This window comes from Phyllobates terribilis, unplaced genomic scaffold, assembly GCF_046119375.1.
Source record: "Phyllobates terribilis strain yellow unplaced genomic scaffold, ASM4611937v1 Scaffold_5__5_contigs__length_657084704, whole genome shotgun sequence".
NCBI lineage: Eukaryota > Metazoa > Chordata > Amphibia > Anura > Dendrobatidae > Phyllobates > Phyllobates terribilis.
In genome coordinates this window covers 156,035,416-156,061,107 of record NW_027362765.1, presented here as the reverse complement: position 1 = coordinate 156,061,107, position 25,692 = coordinate 156,035,416, and the positions used below count along the sequence as shown (strand labels likewise).

Sequence of the window (25,692 nt, the reverse complement as noted above, 5' to 3'; positions counted from 1 at the left end):
TCTGCTCTTCCTGGCGCAGGTCCGGCCCCGATCCGCCATCTTCTGACTGACCCGATGTCGGAGGTGACGGTCGCAAGCTCTCAGTGTAAGTCTATGAGATCCTTGTTCTTGCCTTATTCTGGCTCTCATAGACTTACATTGAGCTGTGACTTCTGGCTCACCCAGCAAACAACGGAGCGATCCGGCAGGTCACAACCTGCAGAAGACTGGTAAGTAGTGATGATCGAGCATGCTCGTTGCTCGAGATTTACGAGCGTGCTCGGGCAAGCACCTATTATCTTCAGCGTGGTCGGGGGTTAAGATTTCGTCGCTCCGTGAACATGATTTGCGACTGTTTGACAGCTTTAATAAATGTGAGGAATGCCTGTTTTTCCAGCCTCCCTCCATCCAAAAAAAATTGTACCCTGCACCTGATTAGGGGCTACAGCGTTCTCAGGGGGTTGCGGCAGTCAACCTGAACTCATAAACTGCAGTGTAAAGCTTGGGGGAGACAGCTTGAGTTTCGAAATAACCAAGAGGTGGAATTCAGTAAACATCATAGCTGTACCTTTATAAAGCAAAGCTAAACAGGAGTCAACTATGATAAAATAAGTAGAAGGTATGCAATGCCCAAACCCAAGTGGCAATTTCTAAAGCCATGGCCTATGTGGGGTAATCGATGTGCTCCCTTCACCCCACACTCTTCTGTAAAAGTCCACATTGGGGGTGAGAGACGAGAGCACATTTTCTGCAACTACTGGACTCTTACCCCGACTCCAATACGTTTTTCAGCGCCCCCTTGTGGACAGTTTAATGTGTAGCAGTAATTAGTTGACACAGTTTAGTGCATGAAGCCCTCTGGCACCAGCAAGAGGTATGCAGTCAGTGTAGCTGGCAGTCTTAGGTGTGCAATCGCTTTGTGGCATTGCCCTTTATATATATTCCTCACAGCGCAGCGGGCGAGATGTTGAAGGCGACGAGGTTGATTTGTAACTTGCAGGACGGACTCGTAAAATGTGCGATGCATCTGAAAGCAAAGAAGAAGACATAATGGCTGAGACACAAGAAGAATACTCATTGCGTGGCCATAATTCTTAGGTCAGCAGTCTGACCAATGTGGCGGACATTGACAAAGAACCCTAACGATTTACCATAAATGTTAGTGCAGAGAAAACTCCACAAAGATTTATGTTCCAAAAAGCTGTTTCAAAGTGTTTGATTCCACGGCCTGATATTGGGGAGATTAGAAAAACAAAAAATGTGTATTCCTTACCTCCCATGTTTTAGTGGGCACAGATTGTACCCAAGAATCCCCTGGTGGAATTCGGTCATAAGAGTTGAGAAGGATTTCAAAGGCCAGAGGTGAAGGGGCACCGAATCGCCACATCTGCGGGCACATGATCGATATGAGACTCACAAGATACTATTTTTTATTAGATCTGTTTAAAAGGTTATTCCTATCAGGGCTGATCACTGGGACCCCCAATAACCATGACATGCCCTATTATAATGGACCAGTGTCCACCATTCATGCCACCTCTCCATTGTCTACGGGACTGCATGAGATAGCCAAGCGCTGTACCCTCAAGGCACCACACTACAAACACAGGTGGCTGAAGACCAAGGGAACACATAAAAGGTATGACATAGAGGTAATAAAATATAAGGCACTTGTGTGACCTAAAATGAGAATGTCAAACTATAACTTACAGTGGGGAAAATAAGTATTTGATACACAGCCAAGTTTTCCCACCTACAAAAAATTGAGGTCTAATTTTTATCGTAGGTACACTTCACCTGTAAGAGACAAAATCTAAAAATAAAAACCAGAAAATCACATTGTATGATTTTTACATAATTCATTTGCATTTTATTGCATGAAAGAAATATTTGATCACCTACCAACCAGCAAGAATTCTGGCTCTCACAGACCTGTTAGTTTTTCTTTAAGAAGCCCTCCTACTCTGCACTCATTACCTGTAATAATTGCCCCTGTTTGAACTTGCTACCTGTATAAAAGACACCTGTCCACACACTCAATCACACTTCAACCTCTCCACCATGGCCAAGACCATAGAGCTGTCTAAGGACACCAGGGACGAAATTGTAGACCTGTACAAGGCTGGGATGGGCTACAGGACAATAAGCAAGCAGCTTGGTGAGAAGGTAATAACTGTTGGCACAATTATTAGAAAATGGAAGAAACACAAGACGACTGTCAGTCTTTCTCGGTCTGGGGCTCCATGCAAGATCTTGCCTCTTGGGGTAAGGATGATTCTGAGAAAGGTCAGGAATCAGCCAGAACTACACCGGAGGACCTGGTCAATGACCTGAAGAAAGCTTGGACCACGGTCTCAAACATTACTGTTAGTAACACACTATGCCGTTATGGATTAAAATTCTGCAGAGCCTGCAAGGTCCCCCTGCTCACTCCCGCACATTGTCAGGCCCATTTGAAGTTCGCCAATAACTATCTGGATGATCCAGAGGAGGCATGGGAGAAGGTCATGTGGCCAGAGGAGGCATGGGAGAAGGTCATGTGGCCAGATGAGGCCAAAATAGAAATTTTTGGTATCAACTCCACTCGCTGTGTTTGGATGAAGAAGAAGGATGAGTACAACCCCAAGAACACCATCCCAACCGTGAAGTATGGTGGAGGAAACCGCATACTTTAGGGGTGCTTTTCTGCAAAGGGGACATACCGACTGCACCATATTGATGGGAGGATGGATGAGGTCATGCATCACAAGATTTTGGCCAGCAACTTCCTTCCCTCAGTAAGCGCATTGAAGATGGGTCGTGGCTGGGTTTTCCAGCATGACAATGACCCGAAACACACAGCCAGGGCAACTAAGGAGTGGCTCCATAAGAAGCATTTCAAGGTCCTGGAGTGGCATAGCCAGTCTGCAGACCTGAACCCAATAGAAAATCTTTGGAGAGATCTGAAACTCAATGCTGCCCAGCGACAGCCCTGAAACCTAGAAGATCTGTCTGGAGGAGTGGGCCAAAATCCCTGCAGCAGTTGGTGAAAAGTTGATTAAGAACTACAGGAAACGTCTGACCTCTGTAACTGCAAACAAAGGTTTCTGTACCAAATATTAAGTTCTGTTTTTCTATTGTGTCAAATACTTATTTCATGCAATAAAATGCAAATTAATTATGTAAAAATCATACAATGTGATTTTTTTTAATTTTTATTAAGATTTTGTCTCTCACAGTTAGTGTGCCTACGATAAAAATTACAGATCTCTCCATTTCTTGTAGGTTACAAAACTTGCAAAATCGACACTGTATCAAATACTTATTTTCCCCACTGTATGTGGGGATAGTATTGGCAGCCTGAACAGTCGGTAGAAAATACTGAAAAACAGGAGGAAAAACCGACCAAAAGTCCAGATTCAAAAGTAGTATAAAAATTAAGTTTTATTGAAAAAATCGGGAAGGTAACAAACGTGCAGCAAGGAAAAGGTGCACGTGCAAATTATCAACAAGTGAAAAAATACAACAGTAAAATAGGGGGTCCCATATCATATAGACCTAATATAAAGATGGGTATATACACAAACATTCTATAATTATTACAAATATGTACTGCAATCGTGCAATCAGAATATATACACAACACACATGTATGCTGCACTGTATATCTATGACATGTGTAGGTCAGGTGCACAGGTACAGTATATACAGAGTATGTTAAATAAAAGGCAAGATATGAGGTGTGATAAAACAATGATATGATTTGTACTTACTGCAGTGGAATAATCAGGAGAGCCCAGGCAGCATGGTGCCCACCCCGACGCGCGTTTTGGCATTGGCCTTTGTACACAGATGGAGCAGAGCTAAGATTGTCCTTTCACACAGCATATTACAATTTTCAATAGGACTGCACATTAATCATTTCAGTAAAGTAACTATAATACTGGATATATCAACCTTGGGGATGATGGCTTTCACTTACCTTGATATTAGGGAGCTCAGCACCGTGATTAAGGAGTGTCTGTACCAACTGCTGTGGCTGGCACTCATAATCCAAGCACACCTGTAATGCACAGTCCAGAGGCGTGAAACCAGCACAGTTTGTCACATTAACAGATGCCCCATTGTCCAGAAGCAACTGCACCATTTCAAGATGGCAATTGGCACTGGCATTGTGGAGGGGTCCATGGCCTTTCTTCCCTGGCATCCCAGGATCCACGCCGGCTTTCAGGAGCATTTCTGCCAACCTCAAATACCTAGCATGGTCTTGGGGGGATTCACAGGCGGCGCATGCTGAATTGAGAGGTGTCTCGCCTTCACGATTACGGGCACATGGGTCAGCACCAAGGCTCAGGTATAATGCCACATGTTCATCCAGACCTCGAGAAGAAGCCACATGTAGTGGGGTGGCACGAGTATAATGGCATGAAAGATTGATGAGAGCGCCATAGCCCAAAACTAACTTTGCACACCTAAGAAAAGAGCGAGGAAAGCGGATGTAATAGTCATGTGTAAATTCTGTGTCTATTACTACAGTATGTGATGCAAATCCGTAGTTCTGTGCCTGATAGAACATGGCATGGTTTGAAATTGGCATATGGAGGTACAACAGAGCCAATCACTATGGATGCCATATTACTTTGAGGTTGGGCAGAGCTGCAATACAGCTAAGTACATGGCACCAAATAGGAACCTAGAAATTATTTTTCACGTCATGCCACCTGCACAGCTTCTTCCATTCACCCTCCATGGAAGCTGCCTCTTGGAACACACTTTCTGGGAGCTTTTGGGAGTATTCAGCAAGCACCTATGAGATGGAGCTATAGTGTGCGAGTTGTACCTCTAGGCGGCTGGAGTGGAAATAGAGGCTTAACTCGAAGGTGTTGGGCACCAACACAAAAAGGGCCCCGTTCACTATATGCCATTTCTAATACTGGAGTGTTTTTATATGGCAAAAAGGCCTTTGGTCCCCATCAGGCATCAGGGCCTGGGTAAACTACTACCCCCAAACTCCCTATACAGTGGATATAAAAAGTCTATAACCCCCTATAAAAATGCCAGTTTTTTTTGTCATGTAAAACAACCATATAATAATCTCAGAACTTTTTCCACCATTAATGTCACTCATAATATGTACAATTCAATTGAAAAAGAAACTAAAATTGTTTCGGTTGGAAAAAGAAAAATTTAGAACTAGAATGTGGTGCATAAATATTGACACCCTTAAACTAATATTAGCTGAAGTACATGGCCCACCTAGAATTGGCAATGTTTGCCCACTCAACTTTGCAGCTGCTCTCCAAATCTGTCAGGTTGCGAAGGCATGTGTACAGCGCCCTCTTCAGGTCATCCACAGATTTTCAATTGGATTCAGGTCTGAGCTCTGGTTAGGCAATTCTAAGACTCTGATCTTCGTCTGGCGAAACTAATCTTTTTGTTGATTTGGAGGTATGCTTAGGGTCGTTGTCATACTGAAAGGTGAAATTCATCTTCAGCTTTTTAGCACAGGCTTGAAGGATTTGATGCAAAAATGACTGATATTAGGAATTATTCGAAGTTCCACTCACCTTGACTAAATCCCCAGTTCCAGCAGATGATAAACAGTCCCAAAATATAATGCTTCCTCCACCATGCTTCATTATGGGTATGGTGTCCTTTTTATGATACACTGTGTAGGCTTTTCACCAAACATACCTTTTGAAATGATTGCCAAAAAGTTCAACCTTGGTCTCATCAGACCATAACACATTTTCCCACTTGCTTTTTGCAGAGTTTATGTAGATTTTGGCAAAACATAGGCGGATTGGATTTTTTTCTCTGTAAGAAAAGTCTTCTCTCTTGCCACCCTACAACACAGTACAGACATATAAAGAATAGATGAGATTGTTGTCACATGTAGCACACAACCAGTACTGAGATTCCCAAAGCTTCTTTAATGTTGCTGTAAGCCTCTTGGCAGCCTCTCACACTAATTTTCTTCTTGTCTTTTCATTAGTTTTTGAGGGACGTCCAGTTCTAGGTAATGTCACTGTTGTGCCAGATTTAATCCACTTCTTGATAAACATCTTCACAGTGCTCCATGGTATATCTAATCCCTTGGAATTTTTTTGTACCATTATCGTGAATAGATTTCAACAATATGATCTCTTTGCTGTGTTGTAAGCTGTTTACAGACCATGTTTTTTGCTGTAAATTGCAACTAGGAAAATATCAAGAAAATCCTAAACTTTATATGGGGATAATCGAAAGCACTGTAGATGATGGCAGCTCTGCATTGACAACTGTTTAACATGAGTGTAAATGTGATTGGATAATTCTGAACACAAACATATCTCCAATTATAAGAGCGTGTTCACACTTATGTAACCACATTTTTTTTTCATTTTCCTCCTACAAATGATTTAATTTTATTTCAATTGATTTATACCGATTACAAGTGACTAAAGGTGGAAAAAAATCTGAAATGGTTCTTCTTGATATTACTTTTTTACAGGAAAAAAAGCTGACATTTTAAGTGGGGTTTGTAGACTTTTTTTTATACACACTGTAGGTGCTTTTTCTGGGATGAGAACCCGAGTGATCAACAGATTTCCAATTAGCATCAGTGTGCATGCTCTTCACCAGTTGGTCCAGGCCTTGATCTAAACACGACAGTAAAAAAGACTTCATAAAAACAACATGGAAAAGCCCTAAAATAAAAAAAAAACACTGGTGGCCAAAACCATTAGAAAAGCTCAGAAAGCGACCCAAAAATATGACACAAAAGACGCTTCTGGTACAAAAAAGTCCAGTTTCCTGTAGCATTTTATGCTTGAAAAACTCATCTGTTTCGCCAGAGTTTAAAAGACAGTGCATGCAGTCGTCATTTTTCTAAACCTCTTCAGGAAAAAAAAATTCTTAAAAATCTCTTCACGTGAACACTAGAATGGATTTCCCATACAAATGAATAGGACAAGTTTTCCAAGCCCTTTTTAAGGAGGATTTTGAAATGGATCCACTCTACAAAACTACTCAAAAAATCAGTGTGAACATAGCATAAGAAATGCTATAAGGAAAAATTAAAAGGGTTGTTCACTACTAGGACAACTGCTTTTCAATGTAAATGTTAAAAAAAAACACCTATAATCACGTCCCGTTCTGGTGGCGTTCCAGCAGTGTCGGCACTAGCGTTCCCATGGATCACTTGAGGTTGTTACATTTTTATTTTAACGAGGGCAAACATTCAAATTGAGAAGGGTTGTCATAGTAGTGGACAACCCCTTTAAAATAAGAAGGGCTAATCCAGAAGAGTCATAAATGGTTCCATTGAAATTCGCCTCGCTGACTTAGTTTTTTTTAGTAGAGCCATGACCATGAATGTTGGATATTCATGAGAAAAGTAGATGTGCTCTAGGTCAAGGTTGTCATTGACCAGGGTCCAACATATACTATGCAGCCCTAACTACAGTGCCCCCATAACCTAGTGATGGTCATCTTGGATGTTCCAGTGATCATCGGCCAATTTATGGTCCATCAACTCGAATATCAAGCATAATCATAATATTTCCAGGATTATCCCATGTTGGGTACCTACTCCAGTGTTTCTTTGGTGGTACAGATGTGGAGGGGCGCCTCTCCATCTTTAGTCAGAAGATTGGGGTCCGCTCCACGGCTCAGTAACATTTGAGTACACTCGGTATGGCTACTCTCGCAGGAGTCATGCAGGGCACCACGTCCACCCACTAGAGTGTTGGGGTTTGCTCCGTGGCATATCAAATGTCGCACACATTCGGAATACCCGCGACCGGCAGTGATGCGCAGAGGACTGGTGTGCGACTTCTTAGGTGTCAGTGAGAAGAGGCCTGGGAAGAAAGAAAATATTAATACTACATGAAGGAAATATGATCCTTAGTATCTGCCTGCTAGATAAATGGGCACAACACCCAACTTTTTACTTCACTGGTATTGCAGGCCAACTCCAGCAAAGTGAATTCAGAGAAGCCATACGACACACAACCTGCAGTCGACCATGGCACTGTCGTGGGAAGGAAGCAGCCGTAAACCCATGTAAGGTATGACTACTGTTACATTAGGAAAACTGAACTAATAGATAAAATAACACTACTAGTCTGGAAAACGCTTGCCTCATATTACCAACCTCTTTGTAAAGAGTTCAGGTATGGGGGCTTCTTCTGACCTCCTCTAGCAGTTTGGTGGGGGGTTATTTAGTGGGTGAAGTTACAGCTTACCACCCACTTCTACTGGCTGGGATCCTATGAAGGTACACGAATACCCGCACCTCACTGATCTGTGGCAGAGGGTCTCATTTCACAACCATTGCTTCATACCGTAATGTTTTTTCCATATGTTTTATTACTGGGGTCATATTCAGCGGTAGAAGGAAGAGGAGCATGACTAAATGTTTTACTTGACATTTTCTTATTTTGAGATTTTCATAGTTGTGGTAGAAGGTCAAGTAATGGAAAATGATCATTATGTCTATGGGAGGCAGATGTAGCTGCGCTGGCTCCATATACTACAGATCAGCCATTTTTGCATGAAAAATGCTGCTATTATCTAATCTATATATCTATCTCTTTTGAGAAAAATGAAGCAGTAAAAAATGCAAAAAAAAACATAAAAAAAAAACCTCACAGTACAAGCTTCTTGGACTAACAATCCCATAATCCGTTAGATATATGAAAATAAGAAGAGGCAGCACTCCATTAATAGGCAAAAAGTGTGGCGACGTTTCGGTCCTATCTTTCTATCTATCATTCATTATTTTTCTCTCATGTCACTTATGCCCCATTCACACAAGTTTCTATCCTTTTTTCTCTTCGCAGATAGAACACGTTTATTGTTTTTTTTCCACTTGTCCTGAGACAAGAATGAATTCAAATGAATGGCTCGATGGAAAAAAAGCACAGCACATAGATGCTGTATGTGTGGTATCAGATTGCTGTCCGTTTTTCACAGACTAATGCTAGAAAAAGCTTGAAAAATCTCTGATGTTAAAAACGGCCACACATACTAACAATGGATGATAATTGAAGCAAGCACACTGATAACATTTGGTCTGTGTTTTTGCTTACAAGAGAAAAACCTTTTATGTCAATTCAGATTTAAATGAAATCTGTCAGTAAGATCAACGCTCCTAAGCCGTCTATATGGGCATGGATGTCATAGTAAGCTGAATAAAATGATACCTTCATATCTGCAATCCGATGTCTTATTCCAGAGAAATCCAGGTTTTTCTTATATTTAAATGTTCAGGACTATGACCTGGACACTAATCTGCATGAGAATCTGCCTCCAGAGACTATTTTTAATAAAAGGGGGGCGTTTCTAGTGTGACACATGTAATGACTGACAGTTATCATACTCAGCAGAACTGATCTTTGTCTTATCACAATCACACCTACAGCTGTAGCTCTCCTTTAATAGTGCTATCAGCTCAGTTGCAGAGCTGTGCCTGGATTATAACTAAAAATGCTTCAGCTTTCATCTCACAGGCAGCCAGTGTGGGGGGAGGGGAGTACAGCAGAATTTTGTCTCATTCAAAACACATCTGCAGTTGTAGTTCCCCTCTTACAGTGCTGTTAGCTCTGCTGTACTCGTCTCCCCCCACACTGGCTGTGTGAGATGAAAAGTAAATCAGTGTTACTTGGAGTTAGGCACAGGTCTGCAGTCCAGCTGACAGCACTATGAGAGGAGAGCTACAACTGCAGATGTGTTTTTGAATGAGACAAATTTCAGCTCTGCTGCACTATGTTTGTTATAATCGCACACAGCTCTACAGTGAGATCAGGAGAGCAGACTGTCAGTCATTATATGTCTCACAATGATAATGCCCTCTTTCATTTAAAAAAATCTCTGCAGACAGATTCTCAGGGAGATCTGTGTCTTACCCATATATCTTACTAACTCATTTATATATTAAGAAAAATGTGGATTTCTCTTGATAAGATATCAGATTGCAGGTATAATTTTATTCAGTTTCCTATGACCTACATGCCCATATAGACAGCTTAGGAGGGTTGATCCTAATAACTGATTCCCTTTAAAGGGGTGTTCTCAAGTTGTGCCTTGATCAACACACAGCTCTACTGTGTCCTCACTTCCCGGTTTCTGGGAAGGGGGTCAGGTACTCCTCCTTGAGTGACAGTTCTGTTCAGTGGGTTCTCTTGCTGCTTTGATATATTAAAAGTCTGTCACTGTTCTGGTGCTTACCTACTGACATAACAGGGTCTTTGAAAAAGCGCATAGCTCACTAAAGGGTGAGCCATGATTAGAAGAATTGGTCTAGAAACTGCTGATGTTGGGGGCTGGTGATTGTAATTTTACAGGACTGATAATAGCAGCTTAGTCAGAAACTGACACTGAGGGGGAAGTGAGCAGCTAACTACTATATAGAAATCAATGGCCTAGTGAGAGATGGTTGGGATCTCATGAGTTACTGTAACTACACTCCTGGAATGTAACTACACTTGGCCAGAGTCATTGGAAACAAGATGTCCACTATATAAGATAAAAGCTCTTGCAGTTGGAGAATGACAGCAGATATAATAAAGAAGGCAATTGCAAACTTACTTATTTTCATGCTGCCTAACTAAGTAAAGCAGTGTTGTCCAACCTTTTGGTATCTCTGGGGCAAATCAGAAGAAGAAGAGTTGTCTTGGTCTACACATTAAATATACAAAAACGAATGAAAGCTGATGAGCAAACAAAGGGTCTGTGCATAATTTTCATGATATCCGCCACCACAGAAAAGCAAAAAAAGTCCTCACATAATAATCCTAATTATGCACCCGTCCATTCGCAGAGGGTTTTAAAATTGTCGAGCAAGTTCCAATTTTGTGATTAAGAAAAAAGAAAATGTACATATCTAAGTAGTAAAACACTACACTGAGACTACTGTATACATCGCATAGGATACACTGAGGCTGCTGTGTACAGCACATAGGATACACTGAGACTGCTGTATATACATCACATAGGATAGACTGAGGCTGCTGTGTACATCACATAGGATACACTGAGACTACTGTATACATTGCATAGGATACACTGAGGCTGCTGTGTGCAGCACATATATATACAGCAGCCTCAGTGTATCCTATGTGCTGCACACAGCAGCCTCAGTGTATCCTATGTGCTGTACACAGCAGCCTCAGTGTATCCTATGTGCTGTACACAGCAGCCTCAGTGTATCCTATGCAATGTATACAGTAGTCTGTGTATCCTATGTGATGTACACAGCAGTCTCAGTGTATCCTATGCGATATATACAGTAGTCTCAGTGTATCCTATGTGATGTACACAGCAGCCTCAGTGTATCCTATGTGATATATATACAGCAGCCTCAGTGTATCCTATCACATAGGATACACTGAGGCTGCTGTGTACATCACATAGGATACACTGAGACTACTGTATATATCGCATAGGATACACTGAGACTGCTGTGTACATCACATAGGATACACAGACTACTGTATACATTGCATAGGATACACTGAGGCTGCTGTGTACAGCACATAGGATACACTGAGACTGCTGTGTACATCACATAGGATACACAGACTACTGTATACATTGCATAGGATACACTGAGGCTGCTGTGTACAGCACATAGGATACACTGAGGCTGCTGTGTACAGCACATAGGATACACTGAGGCTGCTGTGTACAGCACATAGGATATACTGAGGCTGCTGTATATACATCACATAGGATACACTGAGGCTGCTGTGTACATCACATAGGATACACTGAGACTACTGTATATATCGCATAGGATACACTGAGACTGCTGTGTACATCACATAGGAGACACTGAGACTACTGTATATATCGCATAGGATACACTGAGACTGCTGTGTACATCACATAGGATACACTGAGACTACTGTATATATCGCATAGGATACACCGAGACTGCTGTGTACATCACATAGGATACACTGAGACTACTGTATATATCGCATAGGATACACCGAGACTGCTGTGTACATCACATAGGATACACTTAAGACTCTGTTGTATATATCTTATAGGATAAACTGAGTCTCTGGTGAGCTGGTTTTGCCTGCGAGAAAAAATGCTGCAAAAACACAACGTGTGAACATAGCCTAAGGGAGTAATTATTTCTAGACCTGACTATAAATATTTATTTCCCCCAAAAAATAATAATAGTAAGCAGTGGAAGTCCACTCCCATTTGCGCAACCCTCAGGATCCAGCCCAGCAACCTCCTACGGACTCATTCAGGCGTCCGTATTTCACATACGAGTTCTATCCATGTCTTTAACAGATAGAATTTGTTATTAGTATAGTCTATAGGACTGTTCACATGTCCCATTATTTTCTGAGGACCGAGCGATCCACGCTAAATTGCGGAGACATGTCCAATATTGATCTGAAAGTCCAATCAAAATCGGCAATGCAAGTCTATGGGTCTGTGAAAAAAAATTAGACATCACTCGGATGCCATCCAAGTTCTGTTCGTTTTTCACGGACTGCTAAATACAAGTAGGTAAAGAAACTTTTTTTTGTTTGTTTCTCGTCTGACAAAAACTGATGCAACTCTGAACAAAATCACTGATGAAACTCGGACCGATTTTCTCGTATGAGAAAATCACTGATGTCTGTATAAGCCCTTATTCACACTTCCAACAGACTCATCTATCCTCGCTCCGTTTTCTTCTATTGATAGAAGCAGGACCAGTCTAGTCAAGTAGGCAAATCCCAACCATGCGGTCACATAACTGCTCACCTGCAACGGCAGTATTAGTGACCTGATACTATGCGCACAGCACGTTGTGACGAATTAAGGGGTCTGCATTCACAAAGAGTGACTGCAGACTTTTGCCTCAAGACTAGACAACCTCTTTAAAGCCTCATTCACACATCAGTATTTTTGTATCAGTGTTTGTATGCCAAAGCCAAGAGTGAAACTTACATAGGAATACTATAATTGAAGATTGACACCTGTTTTGTGTTGTGAAGTCATTCCTGGTTTTGGTGTAGAAATACTGATGCAAAAATACTGAGGTGTGAATATGGCCTTAAAAGCATTTTTTTTTCTAGGTCAAGTAAGGGTGTGTACACCTTCAGTATTTGTAGCAGATTTTTATGCTGCTAAAATCAGAGAGTTGGCAGGAAAACTGCTGCTTAAAATACGCACTTTTTTATGAGTTTTTAACTTGCATTTTTTTCCCCAATCATTTCAATGGATGAAAAATGCTGCAAAAATGCTGAAAGAATTGACACGCTGCAGATTGGAAAGAAACACTATGAGGCTGGGTGCCCACGTAGCGTTTTTTCAAGCGTTTATGCTGCGGAATTTCCGCAGCGTAAACGCTTGTTAAACGCTAGGTAATCCGCACCCCATGGTCCCCAAGGGGATTCCGCATGTTCTATGCACATGCTGCGGATTTTTCCGCAGCGTTTATGCTGCGTACAAAAATCCGCAGCATGTCATTTAATTTTGCGGACTGTACATTTGTACACACGGCTTCTATGCGTCTCTATGTGCGGATGGTACCCAGTTCTGGAGGAGAGGAGACTCTCATCCAGACCTGGGTACCATTCTACCTGTAAAAAAAGAATAAAATAACAAAGTTTATACTCACCTGTCCGGCGTCTTCTCTCTGAATGCCGGCATCGCTTGAGGACCTGCGGTGACGTCACAGTCATGTGACCGCAGGCCCTTCACCGCTCTGTCTCGCGAGATGCCGGCAGCCGGGAACCAGCCAGGAAGCAGCGCTGCAGCCACGCCGGGGCCTCGGGGGTGAGTATAGCTTTATTTGTTTTATTTTTTACGGTCACACTGTATAAATCCATGCCGTTTGCATGGATTTATACAGTGTGACCTAGTTGTCAAGCACTTTCCAAGTGATGCTATCGCCTGGAAAGCGCTTGTCAATCTGCATGCGGAAACGCATGTGAATCCGCATGTGGATCCGCATGTATTCTGCAGGAAAAACGCATGCACAATCTGCATGCGTTTTTTCTGCCAGGGAGATGCAGAAATGCTGCAGAAATTTTCTGCTTCATTTCTGCATCGTGGGCACATAGCATCTAGGTTCAAATCCGCAAGTAAAAATAAGGAGCATGTGCACTAGATTTCAGGAATCTCATGAATCTCATTCACTCATTCACTTTGCTGGTACTGTGAAAAACTGCATCAAAAACGCAACATGTGAACAAGCTTTAAGAGGGAAGAATTATGGGGTCTCCTCGAACTTTGCATTTCTAAAACAAAAAACAGCACAATTTAACCTGCAGCTAAAAATGAGAGTGCACAGACTTCCCCGAGCTGTAGGACTGGATGAGAGAAAGCAAAACCCCAGTGAGAGAACTCAGTAGAAACAATGAAAATGAATGATAATGGAACATAGAAATTAAAGGGGTTGTCTGATCCCCTAACTTAATTTGTTTTTCTATAAGATAATCTGCGCAGGATGGTAATGATAAAGCCCCCATGGTGGGTTTTCATTGTTTCTACCTTCACTCCCTCCAGCTCCTTGGTTCCCTGCCTCCATGTCGGCTGTTTACATGCTCCTCTAGGTTACAGAGCTTCCTGTGCCTGTTTTCTATCCTCACAGCCAGTGCTGCCCCCACTCTCCTTATACCCCCTCTCTGCCCTCCACCCTCCCTATACCCCTCTCTGCCCCCCGCCCTCCCTATTATAACCCTCTCTGTCCCCCGCCCTCCCTATTATAACCCTCTCTGCCCTCCACCCTCCCTATACCACTCTCTGCACCCCGCCCTCCCTATACTCCTCTCTGCACCTCGCCCTCCCTATACCCCTATCTGCCCCACGCCCTCCCTATACCCCTCTCTGCACCTTGCCCTCCCTATACCCTTATCTGCCCCATGCCCTCCCTATGCCCCTCTCTGCACCCCTCCCTCCCTATAACCCTCTCTGTCCTCCCCCACCCTTCCTATACCCCTCTCTGCCCTCCACCATCCCTATACCTCTCTGTCCTCCCCCACCCTTCCTATACCCCTCTCTGAACCCACCCTCCCTATACCCCTCTCTGAACCCACCCTCCCTATACCCCTCTCTGAACCCACCCTCCCTATACCCTTCTCTGCCCCCCACCCTCTTTATACCCCTCCCTGCACCCCGCTCTCCCTATACCCCTCTCTGCCCCCCACCCTCCCTATACCCCTCTCCATCCCTATACCCCTCTCTGCCCCCCACCCTCCCTATACCCCTCTCTGCCCTCCACCCTCCCTATACCCCTCTCTGCCCCCTGCCCTCCCTATACCCCTCTCTGCCCCTCGCCCTTCCTATACCCCTCTCTGCCCCCACCCTCCGTATACCCCTCTCTGCACCCCACCCTCCCTATACCCCTCTCTGCCCTCCACCCTCCCTATACCCCTCTCAGTCCTCCCCCACCCTTCCTATACCCCTCTCTGCCCTCCCTATACCGCTTTCTGCCCTCCGCCCTCCAAATACCCCTCTCTGCCCCCCGCCCTCCCTATACCCCTCTGTCCTCCGCCCTCCCTATACCCTTCTGCCCCCGCTCCCTCCCTATACCCCTCTCTGCACCCCACCCTCCCTATACCCCTCTCTGCACCCCATCCTCCCTATACTCCTCTCTGCACCCCTCCCTCCCTATACCCTCTCAGTCCTCCCCCACCCTTCCTATACCCCTCTCTGCCCTCCCTATACCCCTCTCTGCCCTCCGCCCTCCAAATACCCCTCTCTGCCCCCCGCCCTCCCTATACCCCTCTGTCCTCCGCCCTCCCTATACCCCTCTCTGCCCCATTCCCTCCCTATACCCCCCTGCCCCCACCTTCCCTATACCCCTCTCTGCACCCCACCCTCCCTATACCCCTCTCTGCCCTCCACCCTCCCTATACCCCTCTCTGCCCTCCCCCACCCTTCCTATACCCCTCTCTGCCCACCGCCCTCCCTATTATACCCCTCTCTGTCCTCCACCCTCTCTATACCCCTCTCTGCCCTCCGCCCTCTGCACCTTACTCTCCCTATACCTGTGGCACCCTGCTGCACACAGGCACCACAGGACCCAAAAGGGTGCATGGACGGACTTCTCCACAAGAGGCCCTTACTACACACAGACACCTCCACCCTTCCACCTTATACCACCAGAGGGAGCCCTGTTAGGGATATATATACTGGAGGGTGGGGTTAGGTAGACAGAGTGTGCTGGCACTTGAGATCAGTGAAGAGGCAGCACCTGTTGAGCTGCTGTGCTGAGGGCCTTGAGTGTGGCTGGAGGCAAGGAGAGGAGAGAGGAGTTAAGGGGGCAGAGGAGCATCTTAGGCTCACCCCAGAACACAAGCCGGACACCGGGTCCGCGCCTACAGGATCCTCTACGCCCAGTAGGAACAACCGGTATACCAGGAGGATTCCAGACCCCTCGTCAACCTGAAGCTATAATCATTTACAGAACTAGGAACCACGAAGGCCCCAGTGTCCATGGATAGTGGTAGCCAGAGAAAAGTTCTACTACCAAGCAGACAGGTGAGAGAGTGAAACAGTACAGAAGCTAGGCCTAGTTGCAGGCCAGCCAGGAGCTTTAGAGAGAGGAAGAAACAGACCAGGAGGCCTACTACCCGCTCACTGGGGAGAGTCCAGAAGTGCACCCTTCCTACTAAGTACCCTGGACCATACCTTCCGTTTACACCAGTAAAGGTACTGAAGAGTGTGCATGTCCTGTCCTGTGTGCATGTCCGTCATTCCCCCTGACCCGACTGGGCTTCCTCTCATCTGCATCCCTTCCATCAACCCTGCCCCGGGGGCCCGATCCGCCTGTGGGGAGCAGAAGCATCCCAGCTGCCATCCCATCACCCCCGGAGGTCTGCAGCAGCGCTGGTACCCATTACCAGGAGCCACAGGTGGCGTCACGACACAAAACTGTTATTCATCCCTTCAAGTAACAAAACCCCTTTTAAAGAGTGACCCCAGGGTACGGGCCCGGGAGCCGACTGCTGTGACATCCCAAGAAGGTAAAGGCCCGATTACCGAGTCCCCCATATCCCCCTGGGCGAGTCATACCCCTCTCTGCCCCCTGCCCTCCCTATACCCTTCTCTGTCCTCTGACTTCCCTATACCCCTCTCTGCCCCCCGCCCTCCCTATACCCATATCTGCCCCCCTATACCCCTCTCTGCCGCCGCCCTCCCTATACCCCTCTCTGATCCCCCTATACACCTCTCTGCCCCCCACCCTCCCTATTATACCCCTCTTTGTCCTCCCTATACCCCTGTCTGCCTTCCACCCTCCCTATACCCCTCTCTGCTCCCCACCCTCCCTATACCACTTTCTGCCCCCCACCCTCCCTATTATACCCCTCTCTGCCCTCAGCCCTCCCTATTATATCCCTCTCTGCCCTCCGCCCTCCCTCCCTATATCCCTCTCTGCCCCCTCCCTCCCTATACCCCTCTCTGCCCTCCATCCTCCCTATACCCCTCTCTGCCCTCCCCCACCCTTCCTATACCCCTCTCTGCCCCCCGCCCTCCCTATTATACCCCTCTCTGCCCTCCATCCTCCCTATACCACTCTTTGCACCCCGCCCTCCTATACCTCTCTGCCCCCCGCCCTCCCTATACCCCTCTCTGCCCCCTCCCTCCCTATACCCCTCTCTGCCCTCCATCCTCCCTATACCCCTCTCTGCCCTCCATCCTCCCTATATCCCTCTGTCGTCCCCCACCGTTCCTATACCCCTCTCTGCCCCCCGTCCTCCCTATTATACCCCTCTCTGCCCTCCATCCTCCCTATACCACTCTTTGCACCCCGCCCTCCTATACCTCTCTCTGTCCTCCGCCCTCCCTATACCCCTCTCTGCCCCCACTCCCTCCCCATACCCCTCTCTGCCCCCCGTCCTCCCCATACCCCTCTCTGCCCCCCCATCCTCCCCATACCCCTCTCTGCCCTCCACCCTCCCTATACCCCTCTCTGTCCTCCCCCACCCTTCCTATATCCCTCTCTGCCTCCGCTCCCTTCCTATACCCCTCTCTGCCCCCCACCCTCCCTATACTCCTCTCTGCCCCCCGCCCTCCCTATACCCCTCTCCGCCCTCCCTATACCCCTCTCCGCCCTCCCTATACCCCTTTCTGCCTCTCTGCCCTTCCTATACCCCTCTCTGCCCTCCACCCTCCCTATACCCCTCTCTGTCCTCCTTATACCCCTCTCTGCCCCCCTCCCTCCCTATTATACCCCTCTCTGCCCCCCACCCTCCCTATACCCCTCTCTGCCCCCCGCCCTCCCTATACCCCTTTCTGCCTTCCGCCCTCCCTATTATACTCCTCTCTGCCCTCCCTATTATACCCCTCTCTATACCCCTCTGCCCTCCGCCCTCCCTATACCCCTCTCTGCCCTTCCTATACTCCTCTCTGCTCCCCGCCCTCCCTATACCCCTTTCTGCTGCCCGTCCTCCCTATACCCCTCTCTGCCCTTCCTATACCCCTCTCTGCCCTCCGCCCTCCCTATACAACTCTCTGCCCTCTACCCTCCCTATACCCCTCCCCGCCCTCCCTATTCCCCTCCCCGCCCTCCCTATTCCCCTCTCTGCCCTCCCTATACCCCTCTCTACCCTCCCTATACCCCTCTCTGCCCTCCACCCTCCCTATTGTACCCCTCTATGCCCTCCCTATACCCCTCTCTGCCCTCTACCCTCCCTATACCCCTCCCCGCCCTCCCTATACCCCTCTCAGCTCCCCGCCCTCCCTATACTCCTCTCAGCTCCCCGCCCTCATGGCCAGGACTCTGCTCCTATACTGCTCTATGTGGCCACTATTTCACTGCTGGATCAGTGTGTGAGAAGTCTTCCTGGGACTTCTTGTCCTCCTCATCAGTACAGCACAAATCACCCACACTCTGCCCATTACATCCATAAATCTGTTACATCTTCCTCTATAATATTATTCATGTAGAGTCTATATTATCGTGCATTAGGGTACCTGATCTGCTTCCTCTGCCACCCATCCCCCTCTATGCCGGTTACATCACCTACTTATCTCCTACCTTCACAGGCTCCTATCCCCCTGTATTATAGTACCGCTCCCATCTCCATATATTATACTACCGCTCCCATCTCCATATATTATAACTAGCTATTGAAATCATTCTATGCCCGGGTGGCGAGCATTTTTATTGGTATATGGTCTCCCATGTTGGTATGTGCTGCCCCCCTCCTGGTATTTGTGCTGCCCCCACCATCCTATCCCGGTATGCGTGGCACCCCTCATCCCCAATCCCGGTATGCGTGGCACCACTCATCCCTATTCTGGTATGCATGGCTCCCCTCATCCCTATTCTGGTATGCATGGCTCCCCTAATCCCGGTATGCGTGGCACCCCTCACCCCCCCCCCCACTATACACACATCCCCCAAAAAATAAACAGTTATACTCACCTTTCTTCTCTGTACTCCAGCGCTGCAGCGTCCTGTTCTGCCGGAGGCCGGGGGAGGAGTGCGGCGACAGAGCACCGTGCTGTCTGGCGCCATTTTGCTGAAGACACACTGTAAATGTGTCTTCAGTAAAATGGCGCCGGATAGCGCTATGCGCACGCGCCGATCCGATGTCTCACTCCGCCCATGGTCTCCGCTGAAGAGAGGCGCCGCGGCAACGCTCTTCCCGGTCAGGTATGTAAGTATGGCGCCGGAGATCGCAGTGTGCGTTCAGTGCCTACGCATACCGCGATCTCCGACGTCATACACCTCCTCTTACCTGTAACGGCTGGATGCGGTCTTCTGTCTGGAGCCAGACTGCGCGTCACGCATGCGCAGTCTATCGAGGCTTCGGACAGAGACCCGCATCCCCGGTTATATATTATAATACCACTCCTATCTCCCTGTATTATAGTACCACTCCTATCTATATATATTATAATACCGCTCCTATTGCCCTGTGTTATAGGACAGCTCCTATCTACATATATTATATGATGGCTCCTATCCCCAGATACTATAGTACCCAGGGGAGTACATAGAAATAATGGGGCCCCATAGCAGAAGTTCTAATTGCCCCCTCCCAAAAAAAACAATAAAATAAATAATTGTCGGGGTCACAGAATAGCAGATCTCACAAAAGTTCCAGCCTTTACATAGTAATTTGCCTCCTGTTGAAGCCCTAGATTCTTCTTTCATTGCCCCCATAAAGTATGATAGCAACAAAAGTGCCCCACCATGGTGAATTCCTCCATTTTAGCCTCCGCATTCACAGTATAATGTCCCTACTGTACCCCACTTCAACTCCCAAGGCAAAGTATGGTGACTCCAACACAGTATGATCCCCCACACACCCCTCCATGCAGTATGATGAGCCTATATACAGTATAATGGCCTCACACTATATAATGGCCTGCACTAGCCCTCCAAACGGTATAATGGCCCCCACACAGCCATCCACACAGTATGATGGACCCCACACAAACCTTCATACTGTATAATTGCTTGCATATAGTATAATGGCCCCACATATTATAATGGAACCACATAGCCTTCCATATAGTATAATGTATAGTATAATGCACCCCATAATATAATGCACTCCCCATGGTCCTCCGTAGAATATAATGCACTCCCCATGGTCCTCCATATAATAAAATGCACTCCCCCCATGGTCCTCCATACAGTATAATGCACCCCCCATGGTCCTCCATGCAATATAATGCACCTACCCATGGTCCTCTATACTATATAATGCACACCCCCATGGTCCTCTATACTGTATAATGTGCCCCCCCCCATGGTCCTCCATACTGTATAATGCATCCCCCATGGTCCTCCATACAGTATAATGCATCCCCCATGGTCCTCCATACAGTATAATGCATCCCCCATGGTCCTCCATACAGTATAATGCCCCCCCATGGTCCTACACACAATATAATGCACTTCCCATGGTCCTCCATACAATATAATGCACTCCCCATGGTCCTCCATACAATATAATGCACTCCCCATGGTCCTCCATACATTATAATGCATCACCCATATTCCTCCATACAATATTATGCACCCCTATGGTCCTCCATACAGTATAATGCACTTCCCATATTCCTCCATACAATATAATGCACCCCCATGGTCCTCCACACAATATAATGCACTTCCCATGGTTCTCCATACAATATAATGAACTCCCCATGGTCCTCCATACAATATAATGCACTGCCCATGGTCCTCCATACAATATAATGCACTCCCCATGGTCCTTCATACGACATAATGCACCCCTCATGGTCCCCTATACAATATAATGCACTCCCCATGGTCCTCCATACAATATAATGCACCCCCATGGATCCCCCATATTCCTCCATGCAATATTTTGCACCCCCATGGTCCTCCATACAATATTTTGCACCCCCATGGTCCTCCATACAATATTTTGCACCCCCATGGTCCTCCATACAATATAACGCACTCCCCATATTCCGCCATACAATATAATGCATCCCCATGGTCCTCCATACAATATAATGCACTCCCCATGGTCCTCCATACAATATAATGCACTCCCCATGGTCCTCCAAACAATATAATGCACTCCCCATGGTCCTCCATACAATATAACGCACTCCCCATATTCCTCCATACAATATAATGCATCCCCATGGTCCTCCATACAATATAATGCACTCCCCATGGTCCTCCATACAATATAATGCACTCCCCATGGTCCTCCAAACAATATAATGCACCCCCATGGTCCTCCATACAATATAATGCACTCCCCATATTCCTCCATACAATATAATGCATCCCCATGGTCCTCCATACAATATAATGCACTCCCCATGGTCCTCCATACAATATAATGCACTCCCCATATTCCTCCATACAATATAATGCATCCCCATGGTCCTCCATACAATATAATGCACTCCCCATGGTCCTCCATACAATATAATGCACTCCCCATGGTCCTCCAAACAATATAATGCACCCCCATGGTCCTCCATACAATATAATGCACTCCCCATATTCCTCCATACAATATAATGCACCCCATGGTCCTCCATACAATATAATGCACTCCCCATATTCCTCCATACAATATAATGCACTCCCCATGGCCCTCCATACAATATAATGCTCTCCCCATGATCCTCCATACTCTATTATGGCCACCAGTCACTGATGTAAAAAAGAAATACAATACTCAACCCTCCTTGTTCCACCCGATGCTCCAGTCTCACTCAGAGCAGCGGGCGCGCTGTCATGACGTCATCGCGCCTGCTGCTCTGACACGTCAGACGCAGAGGGGGAATGATGGGGGTGGAAGCGTCGGCTGACGCTCCCTCCTCCATCATCATTGCTCGTGCTGACGGTCGGAGCTCCATCTGTCAGCCCGAGCAATGATGATGGAGGAAGGAGCGTCAACAGATGCTTCCAACCCTCCATGCTCATCATTCTGTGCGGGTGCGTTGACAGGCAGAGGGGGGGCCCGGTGAGTGAGCTGACACCGGGCCCTCCCGCCTCATGGGCCCCATAAGAATGGCGTGGCCTGCCGCCATTAGCGGTACACCAATATCCTCCACACATGGCTGGCCGCTGGTACTAAGGACTTATTTACACGTCGGTATTTTTGTATCAGTGTTTGTATGCCAAAACCAAAAGTGGAACTTACAGAGAAAAACTATATTTGAAAGATTGACACCTGTTCTGTGTTTTGGAGACACTCCTGGTTTTGGCGTAGAAATACTGATGAAATACTGATCAAAAATACTGATGTGTGAATAAAGCCTTAGGCCACATGTACACATCCATGTGTCATAGTCTGAGTACGGACTGTGATTCAAGGGCTGATTGCGGATCTCCTCACCCGAAGTTGACAGCCTCATTTATGCCTATGGGGTTGTCAAGTTCAGATCAGGAGCCCTGCAGCTGGTCTGTGACGCTTAGTCTGTACTAGAACCATGAAATATGGATGTGTGCATGAAGCAGAAGTTGGCTGTCAATCATTATGAAGTAGGTGGTGACGCTCCATCAAAAAAGCACAACGGAAGAGGAAGAACCGCTCTGCCGACGTGACAGGAAATGGAAGAATCGCCTTCACATGACCGCTCTGAACAGGGAGAGATTGGTGTACTACAAAAGAGGCAGGTAGTTAGCCACTGCCTGTCCATAAGGGCCAAGGACCGATGATTTAATAATGATAATAATAAAAAATAAAAAAAACAGTCCTGGAAAACTCCTTTAATGTTGGGTTTTCCCAGTCAGCTGTGTGAACCAAAGAGGAAAGGGAAGATGGGGTTGATGTTTCTGACTGAACTCGAATGAAATGGGATTTATATAAAGAAAAGTCACATGAAAACCAGAACCAACACAAAGTAAATCAGGATTCAGTGTGGTGGCGAAAGGCCATCATGGAGTGTGGACGACCGGATGAAAGTGATATTCAGTGAATATTGGCCAAGCAGATGATGTTGTTCTAATGAAACATGTAAAGATCGCTTCCTGAAGAAAACAAATCACATTTCCTTAGTCATTAGCCCCTCCATGACTTATCTATAAGTCATGGAACAAGCTGAGCCCAGACCATACAGATGCAAGCAGTGTTAAGCAGCCACCACCTGCCTCTAACAGCAGTGATTGCTCTGATTGCTGCTGTTTAACCACTTAAAGACCAGTGTTAATCCTCATAAAGAGGATTCAGCTATAGGATCAGTTTAACACCAGTGCAGAGCTTGCTCAGAAATTGCAGCAGGCAGGTGTCAGTGCACCTATACGCTCTGTGAGGCTTTCGGAGGCTGGCATGGTGTCATGATCGGAAGCAAAGAAGAAACTTCTCTCCAAGAAAAACATCAAGGACAGACTGGCATTCTGCAGGAAATACAGGGATTGTACTGGGTTAAAGTTATGTTCTCTGATGAAGTCCATTTGAGACTTTGACTTCTGGACAAATGCTTGCTCAGAGAAATATTGTTGAGCGCTACGATGAGTCCTGTGTCATATTAACAGTAAAACATCCCGAGACCACTCGTGTGGGGTTGCTTTTTATCCAAGGAAGTGGGCTTCCTCACAATTTTGCCTAAGAACACTGCCATGAATAAAGAATGGGATCTAAATATCCTTTACGAGCAACTTCTCCAAACGATCCAGAAACAATTTGATGATGAACAATGCGCTTCCAAGCATAGTGGAGACCATGTCTCCAAGCAAAAGTCATAACTAAGACTTTGTGAACAAAACATTAAAATTTTGGGTCCATGGCCAGGAAACCTCCCCAGATTTCCATTCACTTAGAATCTGTGGTCAATCCTAAAAGCAGGTGGACAATCAAAACCACAGAAATTATGATAAACTTCAAGCACAGATTAGACAAGAATGGGTTGTCATCAGTCAGGGTTTGGCCCAGAAGCTGATATTCAGCTGCCAGTGCGAATTGCAGAAATCTTGAAAAATAAGAGTCAACACTGTAAATATCAAAATTCTTATGAAATGCTTATAATTGTGCTTCAATAACCATATAAACATCAAACTAAAGGACCTAAAAACAGTGAAGCAGCAAAGTTTGTGAAAAGCAAAATTTGTGTCAGTGTCAAAAATTTTGGCCACGACTGAACGTGTATGTGGACACGTCTCACATTACTTTCTTAGACGACAGGTTTGGTGATGATGAAGCCATTTTTCAGGATGACAATGCATGCTACGACAAAGTAAAGAGCTTGTCTTCAGAAAACATATCACCTGAATGATAAGATTAGCCAACAGTCCAGACCTCAATCTGATTGAAAATTTATGTTGGACAATTAATAATAGGACCATGACAAGGCTCCGTCGTGCAAATCTGATGCGTTACCGCTGATGGAACGTCACTGATGCACAATATGGTGAACCATTAGTAAAATCTATACCTTTATGAATTCATCCGTCATAAAAACACAGGAAGAAATAAATAGAACCTGAATTTTTTTTTTAACCAATTCCATATTTTTTTCCCAATAACTAATAATTTCCCGCAATTTAAGTGCTGTAAGTTTCATCTATGTTTCTATCCTATCACTATTGTTGCCCCCCCGCTTAGAATATTTTCCAGTGTCCTTGCAGCTGGCGTTTCTTTCTAGAAATGGTGACATCTGCTCAGCGGATTTAACCCTTCCTTACAGTGAACTACACACCCCAGAGACTCTCTCACCCATTTCCGGGGACCATTGGAGCTCCTCACTGATGGTCTCCACCAGCACTTCTGCTGATCCATCTTCTTTGAATATCCCTTTAATCTTCTCCACATCTCCTGTGTACAGGGCATTATGAATGGCAATATCCCGGCAATATTGGAGTCTTCGATTGGCAGTAGGGAATGAAGGCCGGCTGTCAGACAGGAACCTGCGGGTGAGACATTGACTTCTCACCGCCCTTCTCCGTTCTTCATCCTCCAGCTGTTCTCGCTGCTGCTGCAAGGATCGCAGTGTGGCAGCTGAGTAGGGGAAGGTCTCTTTGGCCATTTTATATGGGTTTTAGCATTCTCTTTCAGTCCTGGAACCCAGAGCCTCATTGAGTCCGCGAGAGAGAGGAGAGCGGTCCTATTTATAACCCTGGGATCTCTGCTTCTCCACATGGTAAACATATTTTTGCAGTGTCACCTTCCTGAATATAATTATAGGGGTCTGTTGTCACTATCGGGTCCCGTGTTCACTGTACATTTCTCTCTATCACCATTAGGCACTTGTGAATGCAAGAACAGTATCTGCACATATATAATAAATACATAGGTTGTTCAATAGTCCTATTTGTCAGGGAAGGGAGATGTTCCCATTATAACA

The 25,692-nt window shown here is 45.9% G+C and overlaps 1 protein-coding gene across 1 annotated transcript; it reads right to left on the bottom strand.

Annotated features, from left to right (window-relative positions):
* Nucleotides 1-510: 510 nt before the first annotated feature.
* Nucleotides 511-25,477, bottom strand: ASB16 (ankyrin repeat and SOCS box containing 16). Its single transcript, XM_073683268.1, has 5 exons — nt 25,065-25,477; nt 7,532-7,799; nt 3,941-4,430; nt 1,253-1,366; nt 511-1,006 (listed from the first exon to the last, which is right to left on the bottom strand). Exons 1-5 carry the CDS (start codon nt 25,372-25,374, stop codon nt 821-823), a joined length of 1,368 nt encoding a protein of 455 aa, XP_073539369.1. The 5' UTR covers nt 25,375-25,477; the 3' UTR covers nt 511-820.
* Nucleotides 25,478-25,692: the final 215 nt, after the last annotated feature.